This window comes from Mus caroli, unplaced genomic scaffold, assembly GCF_978045245.1.
Source record: "Mus caroli unplaced genomic scaffold, Mus_caroli_1 scaffold_11, whole genome shotgun sequence".
Classification (NCBI taxonomy): domain Eukaryota; kingdom Metazoa; phylum Chordata; class Mammalia; order Rodentia; family Muridae; genus Mus; species Mus caroli.
The window spans coordinates 120,564,148-120,588,416 of NW_028227266.1; the positions used below are offsets into that span (position 1 = coordinate 120,564,148).

The 24,269-nt window shown below is 53.1% G+C and overlaps 1 protein-coding gene across 2 annotated transcripts in view; it reads left to right on the top strand.

Annotated features, from left to right (window-relative positions):
• Vipr1 (vasoactive intestinal peptide receptor 1) overlaps positions 1-18,538 on the top strand; it is a 30,175-nt gene extending 11,637 nt beyond the window's left edge. Inside the window, exons 3-13 of one of the 2 annotated variants that reach the window (XM_029481856.2) lie at positions 3,569-3,676; positions 5,714-5,820; positions 6,519-6,622; positions 6,949-7,081; positions 9,913-10,066; positions 10,527-10,587; positions 10,830-10,899; positions 11,401-11,492; positions 14,010-14,139; positions 14,358-14,399; positions 14,976-18,538. In XM_029481856.2, coding sequence (XP_029337716.1) covers positions 3,569-3,676; positions 5,714-5,820; positions 6,519-6,622; positions 6,949-7,081; positions 9,913-10,066; positions 10,527-10,587; positions 10,830-10,899; positions 11,401-11,492; positions 14,010-14,139; positions 14,358-14,399; positions 14,976-15,167 — 1,193 coding nt within the window. In that variant the 3' untranslated portion in view covers positions 15,168-18,538. Of the gene's footprint in view, positions 1-3,568; positions 3,677-5,713; positions 5,821-6,515; positions 6,623-6,948; positions 7,082-9,912; positions 10,067-10,526; positions 10,588-10,829; positions 10,900-11,400; positions 11,493-14,009; positions 14,140-14,357; positions 14,400-14,975 lie in introns of both variants that reach the window. The other variant, XM_021172689.2, reaches the window with a different exon arrangement.
• The last annotated feature ends 5,731 nt before the right edge of the window (positions 18,539-24,269 follow it).

Consider the following 24,269-nt stretch of genomic DNA (forward strand, 5'->3'; position numbering starts at 1 on the left):
TGGGAGAGAGTTAGCATGGTGGGGCAGAGACAGTTAGGCAGCTAGGCCTCCATTCCAGGTCATCTCCCCAGGCTGGGCTTACAGTTACATAATGGGACCAGGGCGCACCTGTCCAGCTTGCTGGCTCCTGGCTCCCAACAACACTCTGAAGCTGTTAAGTAATCTTTTTGGGTCCCTCCTTAACCCTGGTGCACAGACCTCCTGTGCTCATGAGTGGATGCTGGTCTCAGAGCCGGGCCTGGCCTGAGCCACACTTCATGGCAGGATGGCCCCTAACTCCTGTGACCCCGAGTCTGAGGTCTGGGTCAGTGGGTGACTAGACCTGCCTACTGCATATATGCCCCACCCTATGCTGCAGGACTGCAGACTGGCCTCAGCAGGCCTCAAGATCATGGGTGAAGCCCAAGAAGCTCAGACTCCAGACTCTGGAGCCCATTGCAGCTTCTCTCCAAACTGGTCCCCAGTGAGGGGACTGGCCACACTCATGATCTCAATGAGGTCACTGCTGGTACAGGGTGCCTGCGGAGTGCCAACGCCCTATACACAACAACCAGACTGGGACCTGGAAGAGGGCAGGCATAGATGTGCAAACTGCGGCGTGTCTGCCCTGACTGCTGCTGAGGTTCTTGTATACATACATGCACGTGGATGCAGGTGGGCACTCCTGGTGGAGTCTGACTGAGGCTGTGCCCTGCCTTCTGGAGTCTATCACTCTGCCTGCCTTTGAGTGTCTCTGTGAGGCAGAGGCCTGTATCTGTTTAAACCTGAATGTGACAGGTGTGCGGTGTCCCTGCCCATCTGTGTGTGGGTGCACCAGTGTGTGTCCCGTCTGTGCATTTGTGTCACTCCGACTCCTCACATGGTGGCCTGCCTTCCTGTGCCCATGCATAGAGATTTGCATGGGTGTCTGGGCTCGGTATGCCTGTGAGTACATGTGAGTATATGTCATTATGTATAGGAGATCCTATAAAACTGACTCACTTGGGCCTTTGTGCCAGCCTGCCTCTTCATCCCTCATCTCAGCGTCTTAGTACGGTTTTCCTACTGGGATCTTAGCCCTGAGTGGGGAAACGTCCCAGATGCACAGACATTTCTAGAAACCAAGCATTTACATGACTGTCATTATTCCATGGCATCCCAGCCCAGCTGCCCCAGCAAACCAGCCCTGAGGCACCCCTTGCAAGGAGCCTCCCAACCTACACCCCACAGGCCTCTTTTCCTCAGTTCCCTGCCTGCTTGCTGACCTGGGCCCAGTAACAGTTCACAGCATGCCATTGGCTGTTCTGCACTTCTTTGAGGCCAAATGCAGCCTCCCCACAGGGCAGAGCCCAGTCCCTTCTATTCTTTCCCACCTCTGGTGGAGCTGAGCACAGGACCCAGCACCACCCCATCCCCCACCACACACACACACACACACACACACACACAACTTTTCAGCTCAGGCTGGCAACTCTGAAAGGCCGAGGCCTGGCAGAGACCCAGACACAATAGCTGGCCTGCAAAACAGGGTGTGCCCGGCACTGTCATCAAGGGTACATAAAGTCCAGTGGCAGCCAAATTCCCAGAGAAATGCTACCGAGCCCTGCAAACCAGGAGAGGAATGTGTGAATAGGCGAGAGACTTGCCACACCTCATCCTGCTGCCATTGCCTCCATTTCCTCATCTGTGAAATGGACTGGTTATATAAGCGACTGGCTTAGAGGCTGAAACAATGTTGCGACATTCCAAAGCTGGTGCTTACTGATGTTAATTGAAACAGATCATAAATCATGAGCAGATTTGCCTTTGCCAGACCTGAGGGGCTCCTGTATGTCCTCCAGCAGAAGATGGACCATCAGCCACAGCAAACTGTTGGACTCCAGAGAGACTGAAGGGAAATGTTAATGGGGGGTGCGGGGCACAGGACTTCATTAGCCTTCAGTGGAGGTGCCACCTGACTGCTGCAGCACAGGGAGGCCGCCCCCTCCCACCTCACTCCCTTCCTTGGCTGCCACCTGACCAAGGTACTGAGAGCCTGCTATTCCCCCAAGTGGGTGCATTCCTTCACCTCCTCTTCCCGGGCCCCCTTCTTGAGAAGTTGAACCTTCGGACCTGGGCTGGTCTGGGCTTGGCCCAGCTGGCAGTGACTTTGACTCTGGGGTTGGGTTTCCTGAGCAAATCTGTATATAGGGCTGGCAGCATTGCAAAGAGACTTACACCCTCAAGAGAGGGGTCTGCAGGCGTCATCTCACCACAGGGGCACCCATTTTTTTTAGAACCGCTGGAGACACCCCTGGGCATCCTCACCAGCCCATCTCAAACACTAATAAATCTTCCCTCGCCTCCAGACTGCAATGCTTTGCAAGCTCTGTGAAGAGCCAGATGCCAACCAGTATGCTCCACTGTACCTAGAATCCTACAGCAAACATCTCCAGAGTTGCCATTACTATTATAAAACAAAATTCAAATGACGCACACGTGTTTTTAAACGGTGACAGTCTCTAACAGAGCCTCTTGGGATGGATCTTGCTTTTTTTTTTTTTTTTTGAATGTGGATTAATAGCCTTGTTTGTGTCGAGAAGGCAGGCTCAAACTGCGGGGCTCAATTGCTTGAAAAGTGCTGCCTATAATTTGGTAATATAAGATTTTGAAATCTAAATGTCTGTTTTCTTACAAACCGTAAAAGTGAAGGCCATTCATTGTGCTGCTGGAAATATATACGACGCTCTATAAAAGAAAGCATAGAAAGGAGAGTGGTTTATAATCAAATGTCCTGTGCATGTGCAGGCGTGATGGCAGTAAAAGATAAGAGGGGACGACGGTCTGAAGGTTGTGCCTGTAAATACAAGCTCTGGGAATGGGAGAGCTATAAACATAGATTGAAGTCTAAGCCATGCTCCTCTCTGACTCAGATACCACAGGCACTGCAGCAGGTGACATGGTTTCCGAAACTTCAATCAGCTCTCATTAACGTCCAGAACAAAGTGGAGTGCAGGCTGTGTGCTCCCTGTTCTCTGTGACTGCTTTCCCGGAACATTCCACAGAACTAAAGCCACTGCTCCGAGGACTTGCATGCCAGAGCCTCAGCTCCTGCCATTCAAAAAGACGGACACCCATACAAGTGCTCATCCAGAATGAGAGACGGTTTCCCATCGGGCAGAACCAGCTAGGCTCCCTGCCTGGCATCTCTGCTGCTTGTCCATCAAATGGGCAAGTAGCTCAGTTGGCAGTTAGTGTGCACAACAAGTCCTGGGTTTAATCCCCAGTGCCATATAAACTGGACATCGTGGTGCACACCTGTAATCTCAATAGAACTCAAGAGACAGTCAGGAGGACCAGAAGTTTAAGGTCTCCTTCAGGGCCAGCCTTGACTACACAAGATCCCATTTAAAATAAACAAATAAATGACGCCATGTAGTGAAGCTCTGTCCCTTATGGAGAGAGGGCACTCTTCCTGTCAGAACAGGACCTGTGTCTCCTCTCTGTAGGCGCAGTCTCCACTCAGACAGGAGACCCTCTAAGGAAAGGAGGAGGAAGAGTCCTCACCATGCTCATGTGATGACACGTGCCCTCTGCCTTCACCCCACAGGCTGCAGCAAGATGTGGGACAACCTCACCTGCTGGCCGACGACCCCTTGGGGCCAGGTGGTAGTCCTGGACTGCCCCCTCATCTTTCAGCTGTTTTCCCCCATTCACGGTAAGAGCCCTAGGCTGAAGGCCAGAAGCTGTGAATGGGACCAGCTAGGGGGCTTTGCCGCTTAAGGAAGTGGAAAAGCTGTCTGAGGGACTAGAGAAAACTGGGGACTTCGTGGCCAAGAATGGCATTGTGTCTGGAGAGGAGTTGTGGGATTTGATTAGCTCTTCACATAGAGATAAGCACGTGGGAAGGGCTTGCTAAATATTTGCTCAGCAATTGATAACTGATTGACGGGCAGGTCTGATTGAGTTATGGCTCCCATGTTCTTGTTGTCTTGGTTGTGACTCAGTCTGTCAAGGCCTGGAACCGATGACCTTTGGGGCCCCAGGAAACCGTCACACAGCTCTGCTTACACATCTTGCCATGTTCTATCTGGTCAAACATTCACATGTAAGGGACCTCTAGACCACATTCAGTCAGCATGAATGTGATGGCTTCCATCGCACCAAGCTCTGCTCCACAAATAGCCGGAAGAGACATTGAAAACTGCCACTTGCCTGCCCTCTGGGATCCTCAGTGTTAGCTGGAGACACCTTTAAGTGAGACAATAAACAAATGTGTAATAAATGGGCAGAGTCCCTGGGAGGCAGGAAGAGGTGGGGCGGCCCCTGATGCTCTCTGAGATGAGGACCTGAGAGAATGTGAACAGGCTAGCTCTTCCGTAGGCATGGCCATCCTCAACCCCAGAGTGTACCTGAGTATGAAGGTCTGACCCCTCAGTACCCTATGGTCATGTGGCCTTGTGAAGTGAGCAGCCATACTCCATGGGTCCAGCTCATGGGTTCTCTTTGATGGAGAGAATCGGGAGCCTAGGACTAGTGACTGGATCTACGGGGAGCATGTGAAGGAGAGGACCCTCTTCCATCCCAAGAGGGTCATTTGCAAGAGTGGATAAGGTTGATGCTCACCTCCACTCCTGTGCTTTGGGGAAGCAGGGCTGAGGAGAGCAGACCCCCCCCCACACACACACACACGAAGAGTCTTGTTTCCTATGGGAGATTTAAAAAAAAATCAGAGGGTTAGAAGGAAGTATTCTATTGTGGCTGGATAAAATGCCTGCAGGAAGCCTAGGGAGAGAGTTCCGTGGGCAAAACTCTTGCTGTGTACACATGAGGACCCCAGAGTTCAGGTCATCAGCACCCTTGTAAGCACAGACACTTGGGGTACCATCACAGACACTTGGGGTGCCATCTGCAACCCCCGTTATTCTCAAGACAGAGACTCCAGTTAAAGGCAGAGCTGCCAGATGCAAAAAGAAAATCCAGTGGTGTGGTGAGTTAATAAGGACCCCAGTTGGCAAGCTACTTGGAGGTACAGAGCCCAGACACAGCATCCAGTCTGGCAGAGGTACCATTGAGGCAAGACAGAGGACTAGGTACAGATGGACGGACAGACAAGTTGATGAGTGGGCAGATGGGTAGATGGGAATTCGAACGGGCCATGCTGAGCAGTGGGAAACATGCTGAGCGTCAGCTGGAGGGGACAGTAAGGCATTCTGTGTTCCCTGACATATACACTGGCTCAGATGACAGCTCAGTGGGGCCACCGTAGAGTTAGGCATCCCGTTCTCCACAGGGTTCAGGTGAGGGAGTTTTGCATCCTTCATTGGTCTGCTGTGTTTGACAATCTCTTGCCTGGCTCTTCTGACATGGACTTAATGAATCCACAGGCCCACATGTTCCTAATGTTCTCTGACATTGTAGATCGTGACACCTTTCTGTTCGCATGACTGAGTTGCTCATCTGCCTGTGCCTTCAGTTGGTGCTGGACAGGTGGTGACTATGTACACAGACCAGAGTCTTTCTGCCTCTGCGTTTGAGCTAAAATAGGAGCCAAATTCTGTTTTGCAAAATGAGTTGCAATGACATCTGCTGAGTCTCTCATCCGGACAGCAGGGCCCTCAGTGGCCCCGCAGGAGCCTTTCCCCGCCTCAAGGGTCATAGAACGGGAGCCAGGCAGCACCATGGACAGACAGAATGGGACTGGTCTGCCTCCTGGCTCTCTACTCAGTGTCTCTTCACTGTCGCCTGCTTCCAGGCTATAACATCAGCCGTAGCTGCACTGAAGAAGGCTGGTCACAACTGGAGCCTGGCCCCTACCATATTGCCTGCGGCCTGAATGACAGGGCATCTAGTATGGATGAGGTGAGGGGGTCTTGTGCCTCTGTAAATCCTGGGGTCCACCCTCTTCAAGTTCACATCGCCCAAGACCCATCCCTGGCTCCTCTAACAAGGTACACACAGGACTTTTCTTGAGGATCCCACCCAAGGGGGGCTAGCCCCTGAGGAGCCAAAACTGAAACAGAAACAGAACCCCCAAGCTGGTTTACCTCTCTCTCTCTCTCTCTCTCTCTCCCCTCCCTTACCCCCTCCTCTTCTCTCTCTCTCTCTCTCTCTCTCTCTCTCTCTCTCTCTCTCTCTCTCTCTCTCTCTCCATCAATAGTCCTAGCACTTGGGAGGCTGGGGAAGAAGATCATGAGTTTGAGGCTAGCCTGGGCTATACAGGGAAACTCTCAAAATTCTATTTTAAGAAATGAGTGATTGGCAGGTGGGAGTTGTGAGATTTCCACTCTTTCCCATGCTGACATCTGTCATGCAGAGCAGACGGAAGAATCCGTTCACTTCCTCTTACCCTCTGGGCACAGTGTCCATTTGTCCATGAAAACCAGGCTTAATGAGTACCACTCAGCTGCTCTTGGGAGTCCTAAGCTCATCTTTCTTAAGTTAGGCAGGGGCAGCAGGCAGAGCATATATCTGGCCCATTCCCATCAACAGCCCCAGTTTTGAGCTCTCCCCCACCCTTGAATGCCTACCCAAAACCCTTGCCTGCCTCCCCACAGCAGCAACAGACTGAGTTCTACGATGCAGTGAAGACCGGCTACACCATCGGCTACAGCTTGTCCCTTGCCAGCCTCCTGGTTGCCATGGCTATCTTGAGCCTGTTCAGGTGAGACCCAGCCCCAGGCAGCTCACAGTCTCTGCCCTTGCCTCTGCTAGCCCAGCCATCACAACCCTGACAGCAAGTGGCCAAGATGTGGCCTCTAGAGCAGTCTTTGTCCCCTTTCCTGTATATTGGGCTCCAGAGGTAGAGCCTGCCAAAACACTCTCGATGCACAGGAGATTGGGGACTGGGCATGTGTCATCTTGTAGGCGGGGCCTGTAACCTGGAGGCCACATCTCCTCTCACCTCCTTGCCTAAAGCATGGCCCCATGCCAGCCAGGATGGGGTGGTCCAAGGCCCCTCTGCATCCCAGATGTACCTGCCCCTTGCAGGAAGCTGCACTGTACTCGAAACTACATCCATATGCATCTCTTCATGTCCTTCATCCTGAGGGCCACCGCCGTCTTCATCAAGGACATGACCCTCTTCAACAACGGGGAGACAGACCACTGCTCTGAGGCCTTGGTGAGGACCCACCTACTCCACACTTCCTCGTTATCCTTCTGCTCCTCGCCTTCCTCTTCCTCCTCCTCCTCCTCTCCCCCTCCCTGCCCCTCCTCTCTCCTTAGGGACAGAACCACACACACCTTGCCCGCTTGTCAGACTGTATTCCCCTTTCAGGTTTCTGGGCCATTTTGGGGGGTTCATATATTTGTTAGTAAGAAATGCAAGTGGGTTCCTCGTAGTCAGTGCCCAGAGGCTCATCACAAGTTTCCAATCTGGCCTCAGGCCACTCCCTGCCTCAGTTTCCCCATCTGTACAAGTCCTCCCCACACATTCCTCCCAGCTCAGTCTTCTGTCCCTTAACAGCCCAGATGTTGCTCCCATACCAATGTCCTTCCCTACCTGCTCTTGCTGCCTGCCCCCCTCAGCCCTGTCCTGGACTTTTCTAGGGTCAGGAGGCTCAGAGACCCTCCGAGGAGGCTGCCAGGCATGGGCGGGGGAGTCTGTCTCTGTATTTGTTATTTTTTTTTCATTGCTGTGACAAGATGCTCTACGAGCACAGTGGAAGGAGAGCTTTTGTTGGTTTTGTTTGGTGTGAGCTGCAGCCCAACATGATGGGAAGGTGTGGAGGCAGGAGCGGTTGGCAGCAGGTCACATGACACCCACCATGGGGCAGCAGAGAGATGAGCAGAGAGTGCTTAGCTCACTTTCTCCTTTCTATTCAGCCTGGGTCCTCAGCCCACAGGATGGTGTTGGCCACCTCTGAATTAACAAAATCCAAGAGCTCCCTCTCAGTCATGCCCTGGGTATGCCAGCTTCTGTCAGGTTGACAATATTAACCACCATAGTGTCCATAGAACTCAAAGGTCTCCATCCTAGGACACGGATTAAAGGGGGGGCTCCTACACTATGTTCTGAGGACGCATGGCCTCTGAGTGAGCCCAGGGAGGCAGCACACTGCTTCCAGATCAGTGGTGGGATTCCCAGGATAATGGGGTCTCAAGTAGGGAGAAAATCCCACGGTGACCCCACAAGCTGGAGCCAAGAGGAGACCAGAGAGAGCCCTGCAACCTCCAGAGAGCTTGTAAAGCTGATAGGGCCCGCCAACTTCTGGAGAGACTAGAGTGTGACCCAGGAAAGGACTTCCCAATCCTAGGCAGGAGAGAGAAAGTTGCTCCGTGAGGATACCTCACAGACAGAGGCCTCAGGGGGAGCGGGGATGGGGTGGAGGGTACGGAGGGGGGCGGGCAGGCAGCCCAGATTCTGTGTTCAGAAGTGGAAATATGGTGCCTGTGAGAGGGTGCCCTGAAGCTATGGAATGAGTGCTCCCTCGAGGAGACCCATGACCAAAAGCAACTGGGGAGGAAAAGGGCCATTTCATTGCATAGCTCACAGTCCATCATCCAGGGAAGCCAGGGCAGGAACCTGAAGGCAGGAACAGAAGCAGAGGCCCTGGCAGAATGCTACTTACTGGTTTGCTCCTCACGGCTTCCCCAGCCTGCCTTCTGATAGTGCCCTTCACCACCTGCCTGGGGATGGCACTGCTATGGCGACCTGAGCCCTCCCCCATCAGTCATCCATCCAGGAAACGCCCTACAGCCTTACTCACAGGCCAGACTGGTGGGAACACTTTGTCAATTGAGGTTTCTTCTTCCAAGCAGACAGCAGCTTGTGTCGAGTTGACAGGAAACTAGGCAGCACACCTGTTCTACCCTCCCTTCAGCCTTCTCCACGCTGTCTCTGGGTCCCCTCCAAAGCCTCCACCCACACCTATGGTCAGGGAGCTCCCAAAGTCTCCAGCAAGCATTCACCCTCGGGCTCCCAGCTCCTCCCAGGACTCACTGGAGGACAGGACACAGGGAGCAGTGGGCAGGCTGTGAGGAGGGGGATGGGGGCGGTGAGCAGAGAACAATATGGAGAGAGGAATGAAGACAGGGCTGTTGAAGGGAGCAAGGAGGTGGTTACCTAGGAAGGGCTGTGTGAGTCCTGGGCTGGCTCAAAAGTGGATGGGCAGATGAATGGATAGATGGGTGCTGTGTGGGCGAGTGAAGAGACAGCTTAAGTGAGTGGGTGTGGAGACAGCTTAGGTAAGTGGGTAGAGAGACAGCTTAAGTGAGTGGGTGGTTGATGGATGAGCAGATATAGTTGATGAATGGATGTCTTGGTGGTAAATGGACGGCGGAGTTGACATGAGTGGGGAGGTCAATAAATGTATAAGTGACCAGGCATGGTAGCTCACACCTATAACCCCAGATGCAAAAGGCTGCGAGTTGGAAGGCAGCCAGGGCTACATAGTGAGTTCTAGACCAGCGTGGTTACAGTGTGAGATTGACTGAAAACCCACTCAAGCACAAATAGACAAATGTCTGGTAAAGGGGCAGGTCGGTAGGCAGACAGGAACCTTTGACATTGTGACGCCACGTTGTTACCAGTCAGGTTCATGCTGGAGAACCTCAAAATGCAGTTACCAGAAATACGACAAAAAAAAAAAACCCTAACATTTTAAACAAGCTTACCATTTTGTGTTGGACTACATCCATGGCTATTCTCAGCCACATGCAGCCAGCCACACGCTGAGGATTGGACATGCCCAGAGACACTGGGATCCGTAGCCAGAAGACGTGCAGAAGACACACTGACAGATGGATAACTTAAATAACCAGCTCCGCCAAAAGTGCCCAAGGATATAAAGTCAAGATCACAGGAAAACCCACTGCACACGTTTGAAGAGCCTGGTTGCGAGCTGACAGCAAACAAGTTGGCTGGGCACAACTGTGTTTGTCGCCCCCAAACCAGAGGTTGGGCAGCGAGGGACCTGCCACCCCTGAACCTCCCTCTGCTCCTCCCCACAGGTGAGCTGCAAGGCAGCAGTGGTTTTCTTCCAATATTGCGTCATGGCCAACTTCTTCTGGCTGCTGGTCGAGGGCCTCTACCTACACACCCTGCTGGCCGTCTCCTTCTTCTCTGAGCGGAAGTACTTCTGGGGGTACATACTCATCGGCTGGGGTATGGTTCCAGGGAGGGGGCGAAGATGGGGAAGCTCCCTGGGAGGTGGGAGGGTACAACCCTAGCCTACTTATGAGGTTCTCCACTGACACTCATGAATGTCCCCAGAATACGGGACCCTGGAGTCCCTCCCAGCCTCCCGCGGCTGCTTTACAGTGCAGAGCCTGAACAAAACTATATATTCCCCCTTTCTGATCCTGACACACAGGGCTACTGTCCATCTATAAGGGGTTCAAATCAGAAAGAAAACAAAAAACTTAAGTGGTCACAGACCCTCAGGCATATATCGTCACTAAATCTAAGAGAGTCTTTATACGGTATACATGAACAACTTGCACACTGTAGCCCTAAGTGTTCCACCCTTTCTTCTCCTTCCCTCTCTTTGGTTCCTCCTCCAAACCCTCTCTGTGTGCTCTCTGCTCCCATTTCCTTCTCTTCCTTTCTCCTTTGCCCCTCACAGGAGTACCCAGTGTGTTCATCATGATATGGACGATTGTCAGGATCCATTTTGAGGATTTCGGGTGAGCTTCTGTCCCTTCCCTTCCCTCTGGCTGCTATCATTTGGGGTCAGAGTCCCTGGGCGTGATGCTGCTACCAAGGTTTGGCAGGTAGACAGACAGACCACAGCATCAAGCCCAAAGTAAGAGGCTGGAGGAAGATGTGGGAAGTGGCAGATTCTGGGCTTGGGGGCAGAGCCAAAGGCACCTGGGGGATGGGTTACTCTCAGGCTGAGGACTTCTCTCACCCAAGTCTCCATGTTCAGGTGCTGGGACACTATCATCAACTCCTCACTGTGGTGGATCATAAAGGGCCCCATCCTCATCTCCATCTTGGTAAGCCGTCATCCTCATCTCCATCTTGGTAAACTTTCATCTTACTGCTGAGCCCAGAGCACACAGGAAATGAGGGTTTAGGTCAGAAAGGAGCCTCAGGTTTCCATCATCCACCCCTGCTTCCAGCGCTCCCTCTAGAGCAGGTAAAGTGGAGGGCGGGTCCTCAAGGATGCAAAGGAGAGTCCCAGATGATTTGCCCCAAAGGGAAGAGCCGTCAAGAGGTACTATGAGCCGGGCGTGGTGGCGCACGCCTTTAATCCCAGCACTCGGGAGGCAGAGGCAGGCGGATTTCTGAGTTCGAGGCCAGCCTGGTCTACAAAGTGAGTGCCAGGACAGCCAGGGCTACACAGAGAAACCCTGTCTCGAAAAACCAAAAAAAAAAAAAAAAAAAAAAAAAAAAAAAGAGGTACTATGGAGGGGTGGACAACACCGGAGAAGAAAACAACCTACCCCAGCTTCCTCTCTCTAAGTGACCAACATCGGGGGTCTGTCATCCAACAGGTAAACTTCATCCTGTTTATCTGCATCATCCGAATCCTCGTTCAGAAGCTACGGCCACCCGACATTGGGAAGAATGATAGCAGCCCATACTCGTGAGTGTGGGCCCAGCAGCCTAGCTCCAAGCTTCCACCCCGGGTCCTCAGATCACCACCCTACATATGACCTCACATGCCTACACATACCCAGAGCCAGACATTACTCTTCCCCATGGCCAGGCTCAGCATCCCCTGCCCATCATCACCAAGCCCTCCACACCTACATCTGCTCTCCTGATGCTTAATGTCCTTCAGGTTCACACTGCTGCCCCAGGGAGCTTGAAGGGAGTGGAAACCCTATGCCTGCCTCACACACTGTGCGGTCTGACCTGTGCCTGGCAGAGATGGGGATACAACAGATGCCCAGCAGGGGATGTTCTGGGAGACCCCATTCCACATCGAGGCAACCACATTCAATATTCCCCACTGATAGCTATCACATCCTTACAGAGATCAGGCACAGGCTGAGAGGTCTCCATGCCTCTGCCCGCGTCACACTCAGGATCCGCAGTGAAATGTTCCCAACTGTACAAAAGACAGATACCCCAATGTTGGAGTACGCCACTATGGGCGGAAAGAAAGGAGGCATTTTCTTTCCTCGATGCTGTGACAAAATGCCTGACAGGCAATTTAAGGAAGCAAATAGAAACCATGCTTTAGCTTCTGTCTCAAGGGCACCACTGGTCATGGCAGAGACTCGGCTGTACAAGCGTAAGGCAGCCGGTCATCCTGTATCCAGTCTGAAAGTGAGAGATGAACGCCAGCACTCAGCTCATTTTCTCCTTTTTATTCAGTCTGAGACCCCAGCCCACGGGACGGTGCCACCGATAGTCAGGGTGGGTCTTCCCACCTCAACCCCATCCAGAAATCCCCTCTCAGATATGCTCAGAGGTTTGTCCCCTCCGTGATTCTAAGTCCTGTTGATAATTGATATTAATCGTTGCAAGGGCTGTAATTCATTGCTTGGAAAGAGGAGGAGCACTGGGAAGGCCAGCAAGTTTCTATGGAAATCAGAGCTTGCAGGCATGTGAAGGAAACATAAAACATGACTGGGGGCACCCTTGCAAAGGCCTGTAGAACCTTTACACTCACAGTGGCAATGGAGAACAGACCCACCATGCAGGCCACCCCACAATGGCCATCCAGTCCTGGGATCCTAGATATTCTTAAGCTGGCCCCCATCAGGGGAATCTCAGCTGTGGTTGGAAGATCCCCACTGGAGGAGTCACGAACTGCTGGATTTGGGATTCTGTTCTGGAACCCTGTGACTGTCGGGCCTGAGGCTGACACTTCCTCCCATTCCTAGTGTGACAGCGTTCTGTCCCTAGCAGGCTGCATGGGCGGAACAACCCTCTCCTTCCCAGAAGGAGACGTGCGGGGCTTGCCCATTGCCGAGAGGCAGCACTCCTGTCCCGCACGCGCGCATGGGTGTCCTTTAACCTCAGCAACCTTGTTTCCCAGAAGTCCAGCTGCAACGGGCTAGAATCTGGGGGACAGAACCCAAACTGGTCGTGGCCAGGTCTGTGTGGGTGAGATGGAAAGGAACAGCTGTCGCAGACAGAAGGGGGAGCTGGAGCTGGCAATCCCCAAGGAGGGGCTGTCAGTTCCCACTCTCAATTTAAAGAAAGCCTCCATCTGTCAGCCTCTGAGTATTGGATGGGTTCATGGCCAAAGAGGTGTGGCTGGGAGCCAGGCCCAAGAAGGAAGGAAGGGCTAGGTTGCATCTGCATGGGGTGGGATCTCAGAACCAAGGCAGGAGAGGCAGGGGCAAATGTGTTTCTACCCTACCCACATCCACCCTGACCTATTCTCTGCCAGGGAATCAGGAAACTGTGGCCCTCACTGCCTGGACCAGCTGTGAGGTCTGCTGAGTGTACACAGTAGAGGGCCTTAGCAGTACCTAGAGGGAGTGCTGGCACCAGGGCACCAGGGCAGCAGGAAGACAAGCTGGTCTTTTGGAGCAGGATTCTGCACTGCTGTGAGATGCGGGAGGGATGCAGGCTAGGGGAAAGTGGCAACCCCTAGAGACAGGGCCACAGCGGAAGAGCAGGAGCCACAAGTGTGCACGCACTAACTGACGAGCAGGCTTAAGAGCGAGTGCTCCTCACCCTCCTGCACACCGGGCACATGTGGCCAGCCCTGGAGCTGGAAAGGCTCCATTCCTAGGAGCTAGTGTCCTTGGAGACACCCACAGCACTTCCGAGGAGACAGCATCCCCGAAGTGTGACGTCGCCTCACTCTTCAGCTGGGGACACAGACCAGGAGGAGGAGGACTGACCGGGAAGTCTTGCCTCCTGAGTCTTATGTAACACATCATCCTTGGTGGCTTCCTCCAGAAGGAGGAGAAAGAAGGGAGTTTAATTCTTTCATGTGCTTTCCCTGGGCAAGGAGGCAGGGGGACAGGAGAGCAGTATCACTGATAGACAGGGGGCAGGATAGAGTGGGCATGCCGTGGGGATGGGGCAGCCACTGTTCGTCCTCACAGGGTCTGGTCACTATCAGCATTTGGTATGCCTACACCCATCTCCCCCGTGTGGCTATACATACCCACACCTTCCCTCTCCCTGTCCCCAGGAGGCTGGCCAAGTCCACACTTCTGCTCATCCCCCTGTTCGGAGTTCACTATGTCATGTTCGCCTTCTTCCCCGACAACTTTAAGGCCCAGGTGAAAATGGTCTTCGAACTCGTCGTGGGGTCTTTCCAGGTATGAACGTGGGCCTGAGGAATTCACCTGGGGCTGCCGTGGGCCCCAGATTCCAGTCTTCTCCTTGTCATACGCTCTGGATAAGCACCCCCATTGTGCTCAGTGCTTTCCTTAAGCAGGGGGTGAAGGGGCTGTGGGGAAGTGGGGTGGGTTGTTGGGTGGGGCTGGGAGTGCCTGCAGTCCTTTTACCTCACCTCTGCCATCCTCTTCCTCCTCAGGGTTTTGTGGTGGCCATCCTCTATTGCTTCCTCAATGGCGAGGTGAGCGCCTCCCACATCCTGGTGGGCGGGCTCAGGGTCTACAAACCTTGATGGGATCCTGGAGAGCAAGGACGGTTAAAAGCTTGCCTCCCTCCAGGGTGGTTCTCAGATTGCAGCGCCCTAGTTGCCTGCAGTCTCATTTAAAATGAACCTTGATTGATCCAAGGACCCGAGGACTTAAAGCCTGCACTTTCACAAGCCCTAGGTGGGTTTCAGAGCAGGGATACTGTGCGTATCAGAGGTGAAGAATACTTACAGCTAAGTGGGTGTGGGCTATTTGGGAATAAAGACATCGAGGGAAGGTGCAGTTGCTGCCACAAGCACATTCAAGTGCGTGCCTGGATGAAGAATTGGGGTACACTCCCCAGGCAGCACCCCTCTGCCTCCCTATACTGCATTTTGTGACCTTCTGCATCCCATCTTCCCTCTCTCCAAGATCCTGAGTTGATTCTCTGGCTCCCAGCCCTGTCCCAAGCCTCCCGAGATAGCATCCAGGCCTCTCAACTTAAGTTAGGGAACATCTATAGCCTGCCTAACAACGCTGCGCTGGAGGCTAACCACCCTTCCCGCCCCTAGGTGCAGGCAGAGCTGCGACGGAAGTGGCGGCGTTGGCATCTGCAGGGCGTCCTGGGCTGGAGCTCCAAATCCCAACACCCGTGGGGAGGCAGCAACGGCGTCTCGTGCAGCACGCAGGTGTCCATGCTGACCCGCGTCAGCCCGAGCGCGCGCCGCTCCTCCAGCTTCCAAGCGGAGGTCTCCCTGGTCTGACCGCCAGAGGCCGCCAGGCCCCTTCGCACCCTCCCCACGCCAGCCCCTGGAGCAGAGGTCTGCAGCGACGCCGCTGGCTCCAGCCTTTTGTAGGGACACAATCCTTTGCTGCAGCCAGGACCCGGTCCATGCTAGCTGGAGAGCCGGGAGGTCTAACCCTGGAGGATGCAAGGAGGAACCAGCATCGGACTCCACCACCCAAGGCTGCTCTGCCAGTCATGCGCACAAAATCTGCATTCACCTCCTGGAAAGCAAACCGCCTGCCCTCAAAGCTTTGGAACTCTGAGGGCAAAAGGTTCCGCCCTGTGGGTGCCTAGAATTCCACTAGGGCACTCAAGTCGCTTTGGGTTAAGCGTTGCCATTGAGACTCCTCTCTGAGGATGCAGCCCCCTCCCTCCGTTTATCTGCCAGCTCTTCCGGGTGGGTGAGTTCTTCTACCTCAGGCAGATATGGTTGTGACCTGGAGTTTCAGTTTGGGGATCACAGCTATGTTTCGGTCCTCCCTCGGGATGGAATTGTCCCAGTGAATCGTCAGACCTGGGAGCTCAGGGACCTATCTCTGGGGAGGCGGGGGAGAAGGCAGCCCTGCCCGTGCTCACCAAGTGACTTTGTCCATCAAGTAGGACCAGTCCCACTAGCCTTATGCACAACCAAAGCAATAGTGAGCTGCCGGCTCTGGGCGCTTATCTACACACCAACTACTACTGCAAGGGTCAGAGGCATGAGCACACAGGCCCCTTGATCCTGAGGTCACCCTGCTATCACTGGTAGTGATGCTGAGTCTCTTGAGAGCAGGTATCCTTTCCTGTTACTAAAGACTACCTTTTTTTACATATTGTGGTCTGCTGGATTCTCTGGGGGTCGCATTACCATAGATGCTATTGCCACCCTCAGTCTCCAGTTCCTGTGGAGAGTGATTATGTCTGACATAAAAGCCTGGGGAGGGGGCAAGGCATCTTATGCCCCCCTCTACACTTACAGCGATAATGGCTTCTAATCCAAACTGGTGTCAGCGGGCTCTTCTCAGAGCCGCACCAGGCTTGTATGACAATAAACATTGGCTCTAGCAGGCTTAGTTCCTCTAGCCACTGTGGGTCTCCTGCTTCTTCTAAGCAGCTGTGTCACCTCTGCTCTAGTGAGAGATGACCCTTCTGGCTTTGGGCAGGAGCCCCACACAAGAGCCTTTGATCCACACGTGATTGTGAAGAGGTTGTGACAGGGGTCCGTTGTGACCCTCCCTCCCCTAAACCCATCTGGGAGGAGACAGATTCTGCCTCAGACCAAATCAAAACAGCCAACAGAGCTGTCACCGACAGCAAGGGTTTGCCATCATTCCTGAAAGCACAGCAAACAGGAAATGCAGCAACCAGGTCGCTGCTGCCTAGGAGCCAACCAAGAGGGCTCGATCAATGGAGATTCCCCAGCACAAGTGAGGAGAGGCCAGTCTGGCTAACGGAAAGGAGTAGACAGAGCAGTGGGGCAAAGCAGGTGACATTGGTCGGTCAGTGAGAGATAGCTAGCTCCCAAGGGTTTGTGCAAACACACTTGTGTAAACTTGTGGGTGTCAGGCTGGTGGAAAGAAGCCAGCGTGGGCTAGCAGAGGTTCAGATCTGCCTGCAATACCCCCATTCAAAGGCTGCTGCACCCAGTACCAACCCCCTGCCTAAATGAATGGGACCAAGATTCCCCCAGGAGTGCTGTGTTGTGGCACCAGCGTAAGGCGCAGGGCCCTGGGAGGGCAGCAGTTACCAGCCAAGAGGACAAAGTGAGTAAAACTCAAAGTGTGTTCAAGAGAGGACAGGCAGAGTTAGGAGGTGAGAGGCTAAGTGGAGGGCATTTCGGAATAGAGACTGGGAGGCTTGGGTGAGGAGCTAAAAAAACTTGTGTTGGCATTCTAGGTTAGTGACAGCCCTGGGACTTCCAGGACACCCAGGTCCTTCTGGCAGGCGAACTAATCTCTATCGCCACCTAGTGGACTTCAAAGGCTTGACCAACTTTGGCCACCTTAGGGCTTCCTATTGTCAAGTAGGTCTCATACTGGGAGACAACCGACATAGAAAGCATGGCTCCATTACTGAGCTCCCAAGAGTGATGTGTGGCCATACGTAGGACTTGCCCCACACCTCGCTCTCAGGCCAAACCACTGGCCCCTTGTGAGTCTTGCCTTGACCCAAAAGAACCTGATGGAACCCAGCCCCTGGTGGCTCCTTAAAACTGAACCCTACCCACGGTCTCCAAGGACAAAGGCTAGTTAGCTGAAGTGGGTATGGACAGGGGGCCGTAAATCTGAGTCCAGAGCAGGTTCGTTCTGTGGGAAAGGCTTGTTCACAGGCAGTCCTCCCACTCTGGACACAGCCTGTCGGAAGAGACTGGATTACCAGCTAGCAGAACAGCACTGAGGTGTTTGAGGGCTGGGAGAGGTCCTAGAATCCCAAGGGAATGTGTTGGGTGTCACCCGAGTTTGAGAGCACATGCCAGCAGAGACAAAGAGAAGGTCTATCCGAGGAGGCTGAGAGATGGGGAGTGGTTAGTTAACACAGAGAAGGACCCAGGTCTGGAAAGGGTGCCAGACCATCCACAGGAAAGGGAGGACGTCAGCCGGTGAGACAGTGACCTGGTTTGGGACCAGGTGCTGAATGTTGTGTCTGCAGGGTATCTGAGAAGAGCCCCTCTAAGGCTGTTAGAAATACAACCTAAAGGGACAGAGGGCAGGAAGACCAAAGCAGCCCCTTTGGAAGGAACAGTGAGTGTCCGGGCAAGTCCCCAGGCACCCCATGGGGTGTGCTGGGCACAGTCTGGAGAGGAGACTGACTCAGCCCCTCCATCCTAGCTGCCACACAGGGTCTGTTTTAATGAGCAGTGACCAGCTTCCCTACCCCCATGTGGGAACAAGAACAGCTCTTATCTCTCTGGGGGAAGGGGAAGGGGTGGGGCCACAGCTGGCAATCATTAAACACCCTGCTCTAGGCAGGGATGGCCAAGATATTAATAGCGTCGGGAGTCTATGGCCCCAAAGACTTGGCCTCCCAGGAAAAGGACAGAGCAACCGCAGCAGGCCAGAGGGATGCGTCAGGAGGCCATCTTGGCAATGCCCCAGCCTCCACACAAGACAAATGGGATAACCAGAAAACAGAGAAGGAAAAGTCATTGTTGAGGCAGATGTTGAACCCAGCTTTCTAGAACCCCTGGTCGTGCCTCAGATATTCTATATCTTGCCAAATATGGGGTCATTTGGCTGTGCCCTACCTGGAAACACAAAAAGAGTTGATCCGGTTAGCAGTCCTGATTCCGTCTTGACATATTGTTTATCCTGTATTTTTGCATTAATTTTGATATTTTAAAATACTGCATTAAAATATTATTTACCTTGAGTCCTGAGCTGCTGTTTTGTTTACCTACTTAGAAGCTGCCCCCCTCAGAACTGCCTCAATAGTGTCACACCCTAGCCCTCATCACAGCCCAGGAGTCTCAGTATCCCTGACTTCCCGGATGCCACTGTGGTGCAAGCATTGGAGCCTACCGGCTGGTCATTTGTGTTTCCACAAAGGACCAGGGTGATGCCAGCTAGACGGGACAGCCCCAGGGCTAAAGGCTCGTGTCAGCGTAGACCCCAGTGTTTCTGCTTTCCTTCTCAGTTAGCGCTCCCTGGTCTGTAAGATGCCTGTCAGTACCTCGAGCACCGTGTTCCCAGAAGCCCATCCACAGGAAGGAAGGAGAACACCCTTATCCAGAAAGACGGTCCATTTAGAACTTACCTTCTGTCGAGCACAAGGATGAGGAGGATGGGTCACGAGGTCACCCTGTCAATGTCCACACAGGACCTGAGGGATAATGGGTGTCAAGAGGAGGAATTCAACTTGACACAAACTAGAGACACACAGGAAGAGAAAGTCTCAACTGAGGAACTGCCTCCATCAGATTGCCGTCGAGCATGCATGTCTATGGGGGCATTGTTTTGATGGAGGAGGATCTAGTCCACCCATGGTCCCCCCTGGGCCTGTGGGCCTAGGTTGTGTACAGAAGCTAGCTGAGCAGAGGTAGGAGCAAGCCAGTGAGCGTCGTTCCTCCGTGGTCTCTGTTTCAGTTCCTGCCTCCAATTCCCTCAGTGATACATTTTAAAGTGTTGATTTGATTTGGGCAAAGTGTTTTGTCACAACCACAGAAAGCAAACTAGGACAGACAAGCTTCCATAAAGCAAGTTGACTCATTTTTTAAATCTAGCTCAGTCTCCTTTTGTGGCTCTCTGGGGACATGTGTGGTCTTTGGCTGGCTTCACTTGAGCTGCTTGGTTTATGTGCGTTAGAGCTGAAGACACCAAGTCAGCCATGGCTCAGGGCAGGGACATGCTTTGGGCATTTTATGCAGAATGAGAGACAATGGTTGGGGGCAGGTCAGGGAACACTTCTAGACTTGTGGACGGCGCCCCCAACCCCAGAAAATCCCTTCCAATTTCCCTGTTGCTCATCTATTAAACTAGTAGCAAGAAAGCTCTGTGACCAGCCAGAGCCTGCCAGTGGCCACCATACAGCAGCAAGAACTGTCTTCCCCTCCCTGGGGCCATCCAGTCATCGCCAAAGCTTCTCTCTAGGAGAATCCAGGGTGCAGAATCTGGGAGGCTTTCCTAGAGCCTTCCAGACCTGACCGCACACAGGACCACAGAGGGGTCTGGAGAAAAGGCAGGATGCTGCTTCTAACACAGCAGTGTGGTGGCTTTACAGTACACATACTCCACAGGGAAGTGAGGAAGGTTTATGGCCAGGAAGCAGGAGTGAAGGTTGGAAGTGGAGAAAGACTAATGGAGCTAGCCATCCACAGGGCGACTGGGATTCTGAGGAGCTGGCAGAACCGTTGCCCAAGGTTCAGGCCATCAAGGCTCCAGGTGAGGGTTCTGATTAATTATTCCACTGTTGCTGCAGTAAAACAGATGACCGAAGTAACTTAACGAGGGAGAGCCTGGCTCGATGTTTAAGAAGGGAGGAGAGGAGGCTGGAGAGACAGATGGCTCAGCAGTTAAGAACATTTGCTCAGAAGAGGACCTGCGTTCAGTCCCTAGCACTCATACAGGCTGCTCACAGCTGCCTGTAACTCCAGTTCTAAGGAGATTTGATGCCCTTTTCTGGTCTCCGCAGGTATCTACGCACATGTGGGATTCACTTAGACACACACATATACATAACTAAATCACTTAAAAATATTTTTTAAATAAGAAATAGAGTTTATCACATCCGGGAAGGCATGAGGACTGGAGCGGGAGGCAGTTGGTTGTTAATCACGAGGAAGCAAAGAGATGACAGGAAGTGGTGCAAGGTTGTCAACCCACAAGTGTCACCCCCAGTGACCCACTTCCTCCCAAGAGGCCCTACTTCTTAAACACCTTCCAAACAGTGTCATCAGCTGGGGACAAAGTGCTCAAATGCACGAGGCTCTGGAGGATAATTCACGGTCAAGCGAGCACCGCCTGCACGAGAGGCTAGTGGGTCCCTCCTGGCGCCCGATGCTCTCCACATGGCATTGCTGTGGAAACTGAAGGAAGAGGTGGGCAGGTGGACATGAGGCAGAGCCCGTTGAGGTGTCTGTCTGGACAGAGAAGAACCTGGCACTGAGTAAGGGGTCTTTGAGGGCACTCACCAGCCTTGCTATACAAGATTGTGGCCATTAGCAGGGCGGTGGTGGCGCACGCCTTTGATCCCAGCACTTGGGAGGCAGAGGCAGGTGGATTTCTGAGTTCGAGGCCAGCCTGGTCTACATACAGAGTTCCAGGACAGCCAGGGCTACACAGAGAAACCCTGTCTCAAAAAAAAAAAAAAAAAACAAAAAACAAACAAAAAATTGTGGCCGTTGATCACAGCCTGTTCTTTTGACAGGTTCTGGCTGAGCCACCTCCTCTGGGGGAACTCCAGTTCCCCTCAGTCTCAGCCTTGCCTCTTTCTATATCCAGGTGTGAGCTGTCTTACCACAGCTTCTAGGGTGGACCCCTACCATGCACCAGGTAGCTCCAGCACGAACCTACAAGACCCAGTTTGCTCATGCCCTGTGGCTCTCTGGAGGCTCCAGGCCTCTGGGGCTCCTCTGGGGCTCCTCTGGGGGCTGATGGGCCAGATGATGTTCATGGAGCCAGGCTGTTCCTCCTTTTCTCTCTTCTTAAGGGGACAGGGGGTGGGTATCAGAAAGATCTTATGTAACCCAGGCTGGCCTTGAACTCACTACGTATGAGGTCGACCTTGAACCTCCTGCTTCTATCTCCAGGATGCTAGCTAATATAACAGGTGTGTACCACCACACCCTGTGTATGCTGTGGTGGGAATCAAACTCAGGGCTTCAGGCATGCTAGGCAAACATGTCTACCACCTGAGCTGCCTCCTCCCACCATTTACAAAACTTTAATAGGAACTTTTTGGAAAAGGGATCTGACCAGGCAGCCAAGGTTAGCCTTGACCTTGAATCGTCACCTTGACCTTGAATCGTCACCTTGACCTTGAATCGTCATGCCCAGCTTTCCAAGAGCTAGGCTTTCCGTGGTGCACCAAACTTACCTTCACTCAAATCCTCTCCTATTCAATCTGTAGCTTCCTTTGTCCCTGGAGGCTGCTAGGGAGGGAGGAGGGGCTCTTGTTTTGATGGGGAGTGAGGGTGGGGGTGGGGAGGGGGCAATACTCCTCTTTATCGGTTTTCAGTTCCCCCCTCAAGATGTTCCAGGTCATGAGACAGGGTGGCCTGTGTCGGAGTTCCCTCTTTCCCTCCTGGCAGTTCTGCACCATCTTCTCCCCACATATTCTGGAGATAGAAGTCCCCCTTCCTACCTTTCCCTGGGGACAGAAAAGGGCAGTGGCTTTCAAGATTGAGGATTTGGAATCCCAGCTCTGACTCTGTCACGCCATGCTTTCACATACATTCAACAGCGTCATGGTGTTAGGGGACACCGTTCATGATGACAGCAAAGTCAGGGAAGGACGCATGCGATGCAGCTGGTGACATGCGGAGAGATGGACACTGGTGCCCAGCTTGCTTTCTCCTCTTTACTCAGCCTGAGACCCCAGCCCATGGGATGGAGGAATCCACACTCAAAGGACTTGCATGGGCTTTCCATTCTCAGTTAATCCTGTCTGGAAACATCCTCACAGATCTACCCAAAGGCGTGTAACTACAAACAGTCATGGCCATGAAGGATAGCCATCACACTGGCTCACACTTACCATCAGACTGGCTCACACTCACTCACCATCACACTGCTCACACTCACCATTACACTGGCTCACACTCACTCACCATCACACTGGCTCACACTTACTCACCATTACACTGGCTAACACTCACCATCACGCTGGCTCACACTCACTCACCATTACACTGGCTCACACTCACTCACCATCACACTGGCTCACACTTACTCACCATTACACTGGCTAACACTCACTCACTATTACACTGGATCACACTCACCATCACACTGGCTCACACTCACCATTACACTGGCTCACACTCACTCACCATCACACTGGCTCACACTCACCATCACTGGCTAACACTCACTCACCATTACACTGGATCACACTCACCATCACACTGGCTCACACTCACCATTACACTGGCTCACACTCACTCACCATCACACTGGCTCACACTTACTCACCATTACACTGGCTAACACTCACCATCACACTGGCTCACACTCACCATTACACTGGCTCACACTCACTCACCATCACACTGGATCACACTCACTCACCATTACACTGGCTCACACTCACTCACCATCATACTGGCTCACACTCGCCATTACACTTGCTCACACTCACCATCATACTGGCTCACACTCACCCTGTGCAAAGCGGCTGGTGCTGAGGATGAGGGTGAGAGACTATATCCCGGGAGTGATAACAGAGACATATATGGAACATCACAGAGGAAATAAACAGGCTAACGGCTGGAGTTAGGGCTTCGTGGTCAGGGAGGCTGCCTCTTCTGGCCACTGACAGGAAGACATGGGCAGGCTTGCTTCCCCTTCCTGATAAGCACCATTTCATGGGCCCATAAATCAGAACTGGGGCCCACATACCTCAAGGTCAAGTCAAGTCAAATTTCCCAGTCCCCTTCATCAGTGTCTGAGGAGAGAAGGGTGCGGGATGAGGGAGGAGGGCTTAGGGTCTGGGGTGGTCTTCTGCAAGCTCTCAGGTATAGCTACTAGAAGCAGGGCTTTTTCTTAAGCCCTCTGTTGCAGTAGTGACCAAAGGGCACAGACCCCATCAAGCATGTGTAGACCGAGAGGTCCCCAACCCCAAACTCAACATCCTCTGTGCCAAGTGACAGAGAACAGGCAGCTCTTGAAAAGACTAATATTTACTCTTCAAATGGGAGCTGGCACAGGCTGTTTCCTGTGGCTGGTGGCTGGTTCACTCGAGGATGGACACAAAAGGAGACGAGCAGATGTCCCCTCAGATACCAGCAATGAGACAAGATGATGTCTGTGATGGAGACAGCATGTTCCGAGGTCCCCTTGCACCCAACCCCTCAGCGTGCACACCTCCAGGACAGTGAGCTTCCGGCCTTTGTGAGGCCTGCTGGACGGTCCCGTGAGAAAGTTCACTCTGACTGTCCCCACGTTCCTTGCCTCTGGCCCTTGCACTGATCCCTGGGGCCTTGGAAAATGTGCCTGGAACAAGCCCCCAGGGCCATGGTGGTCCTGGTCCACTTCACCAAGCCCCGCCACCCTGGCTTCACTTCCTCAGACTCACACTCTGCACTCAGGCTATTTCTGGGGTGGGAGGGAGAGCTGGCTTTGGGACACCTCTGTCCCCCTACAGCTGTTCTTGTCCTCGTGACGCCTTTCAGCCTCCTGTGGGAAAGTCTCAGCCAGAAAACTGCCTCAGTTGGCCTGGATCTGGGGAGGACGCTTCAGGGAAGGGGAGAACGATTCAGCGATGGGGGGGGGGGGTGCTGACTGGTGCCCACTGCTGCTTTTCTCCCTTTGAGATTTCCTACTTTCTACTCCCCACTTTCCCCATCCCTCATTGTCCCCAGAAACACACCCTTACCACTCCAACCCCTGGCCTCTGCTTTGATGCCTCTTTGGACCCAGAAGCAGCCATGCACACTCTTTTCATT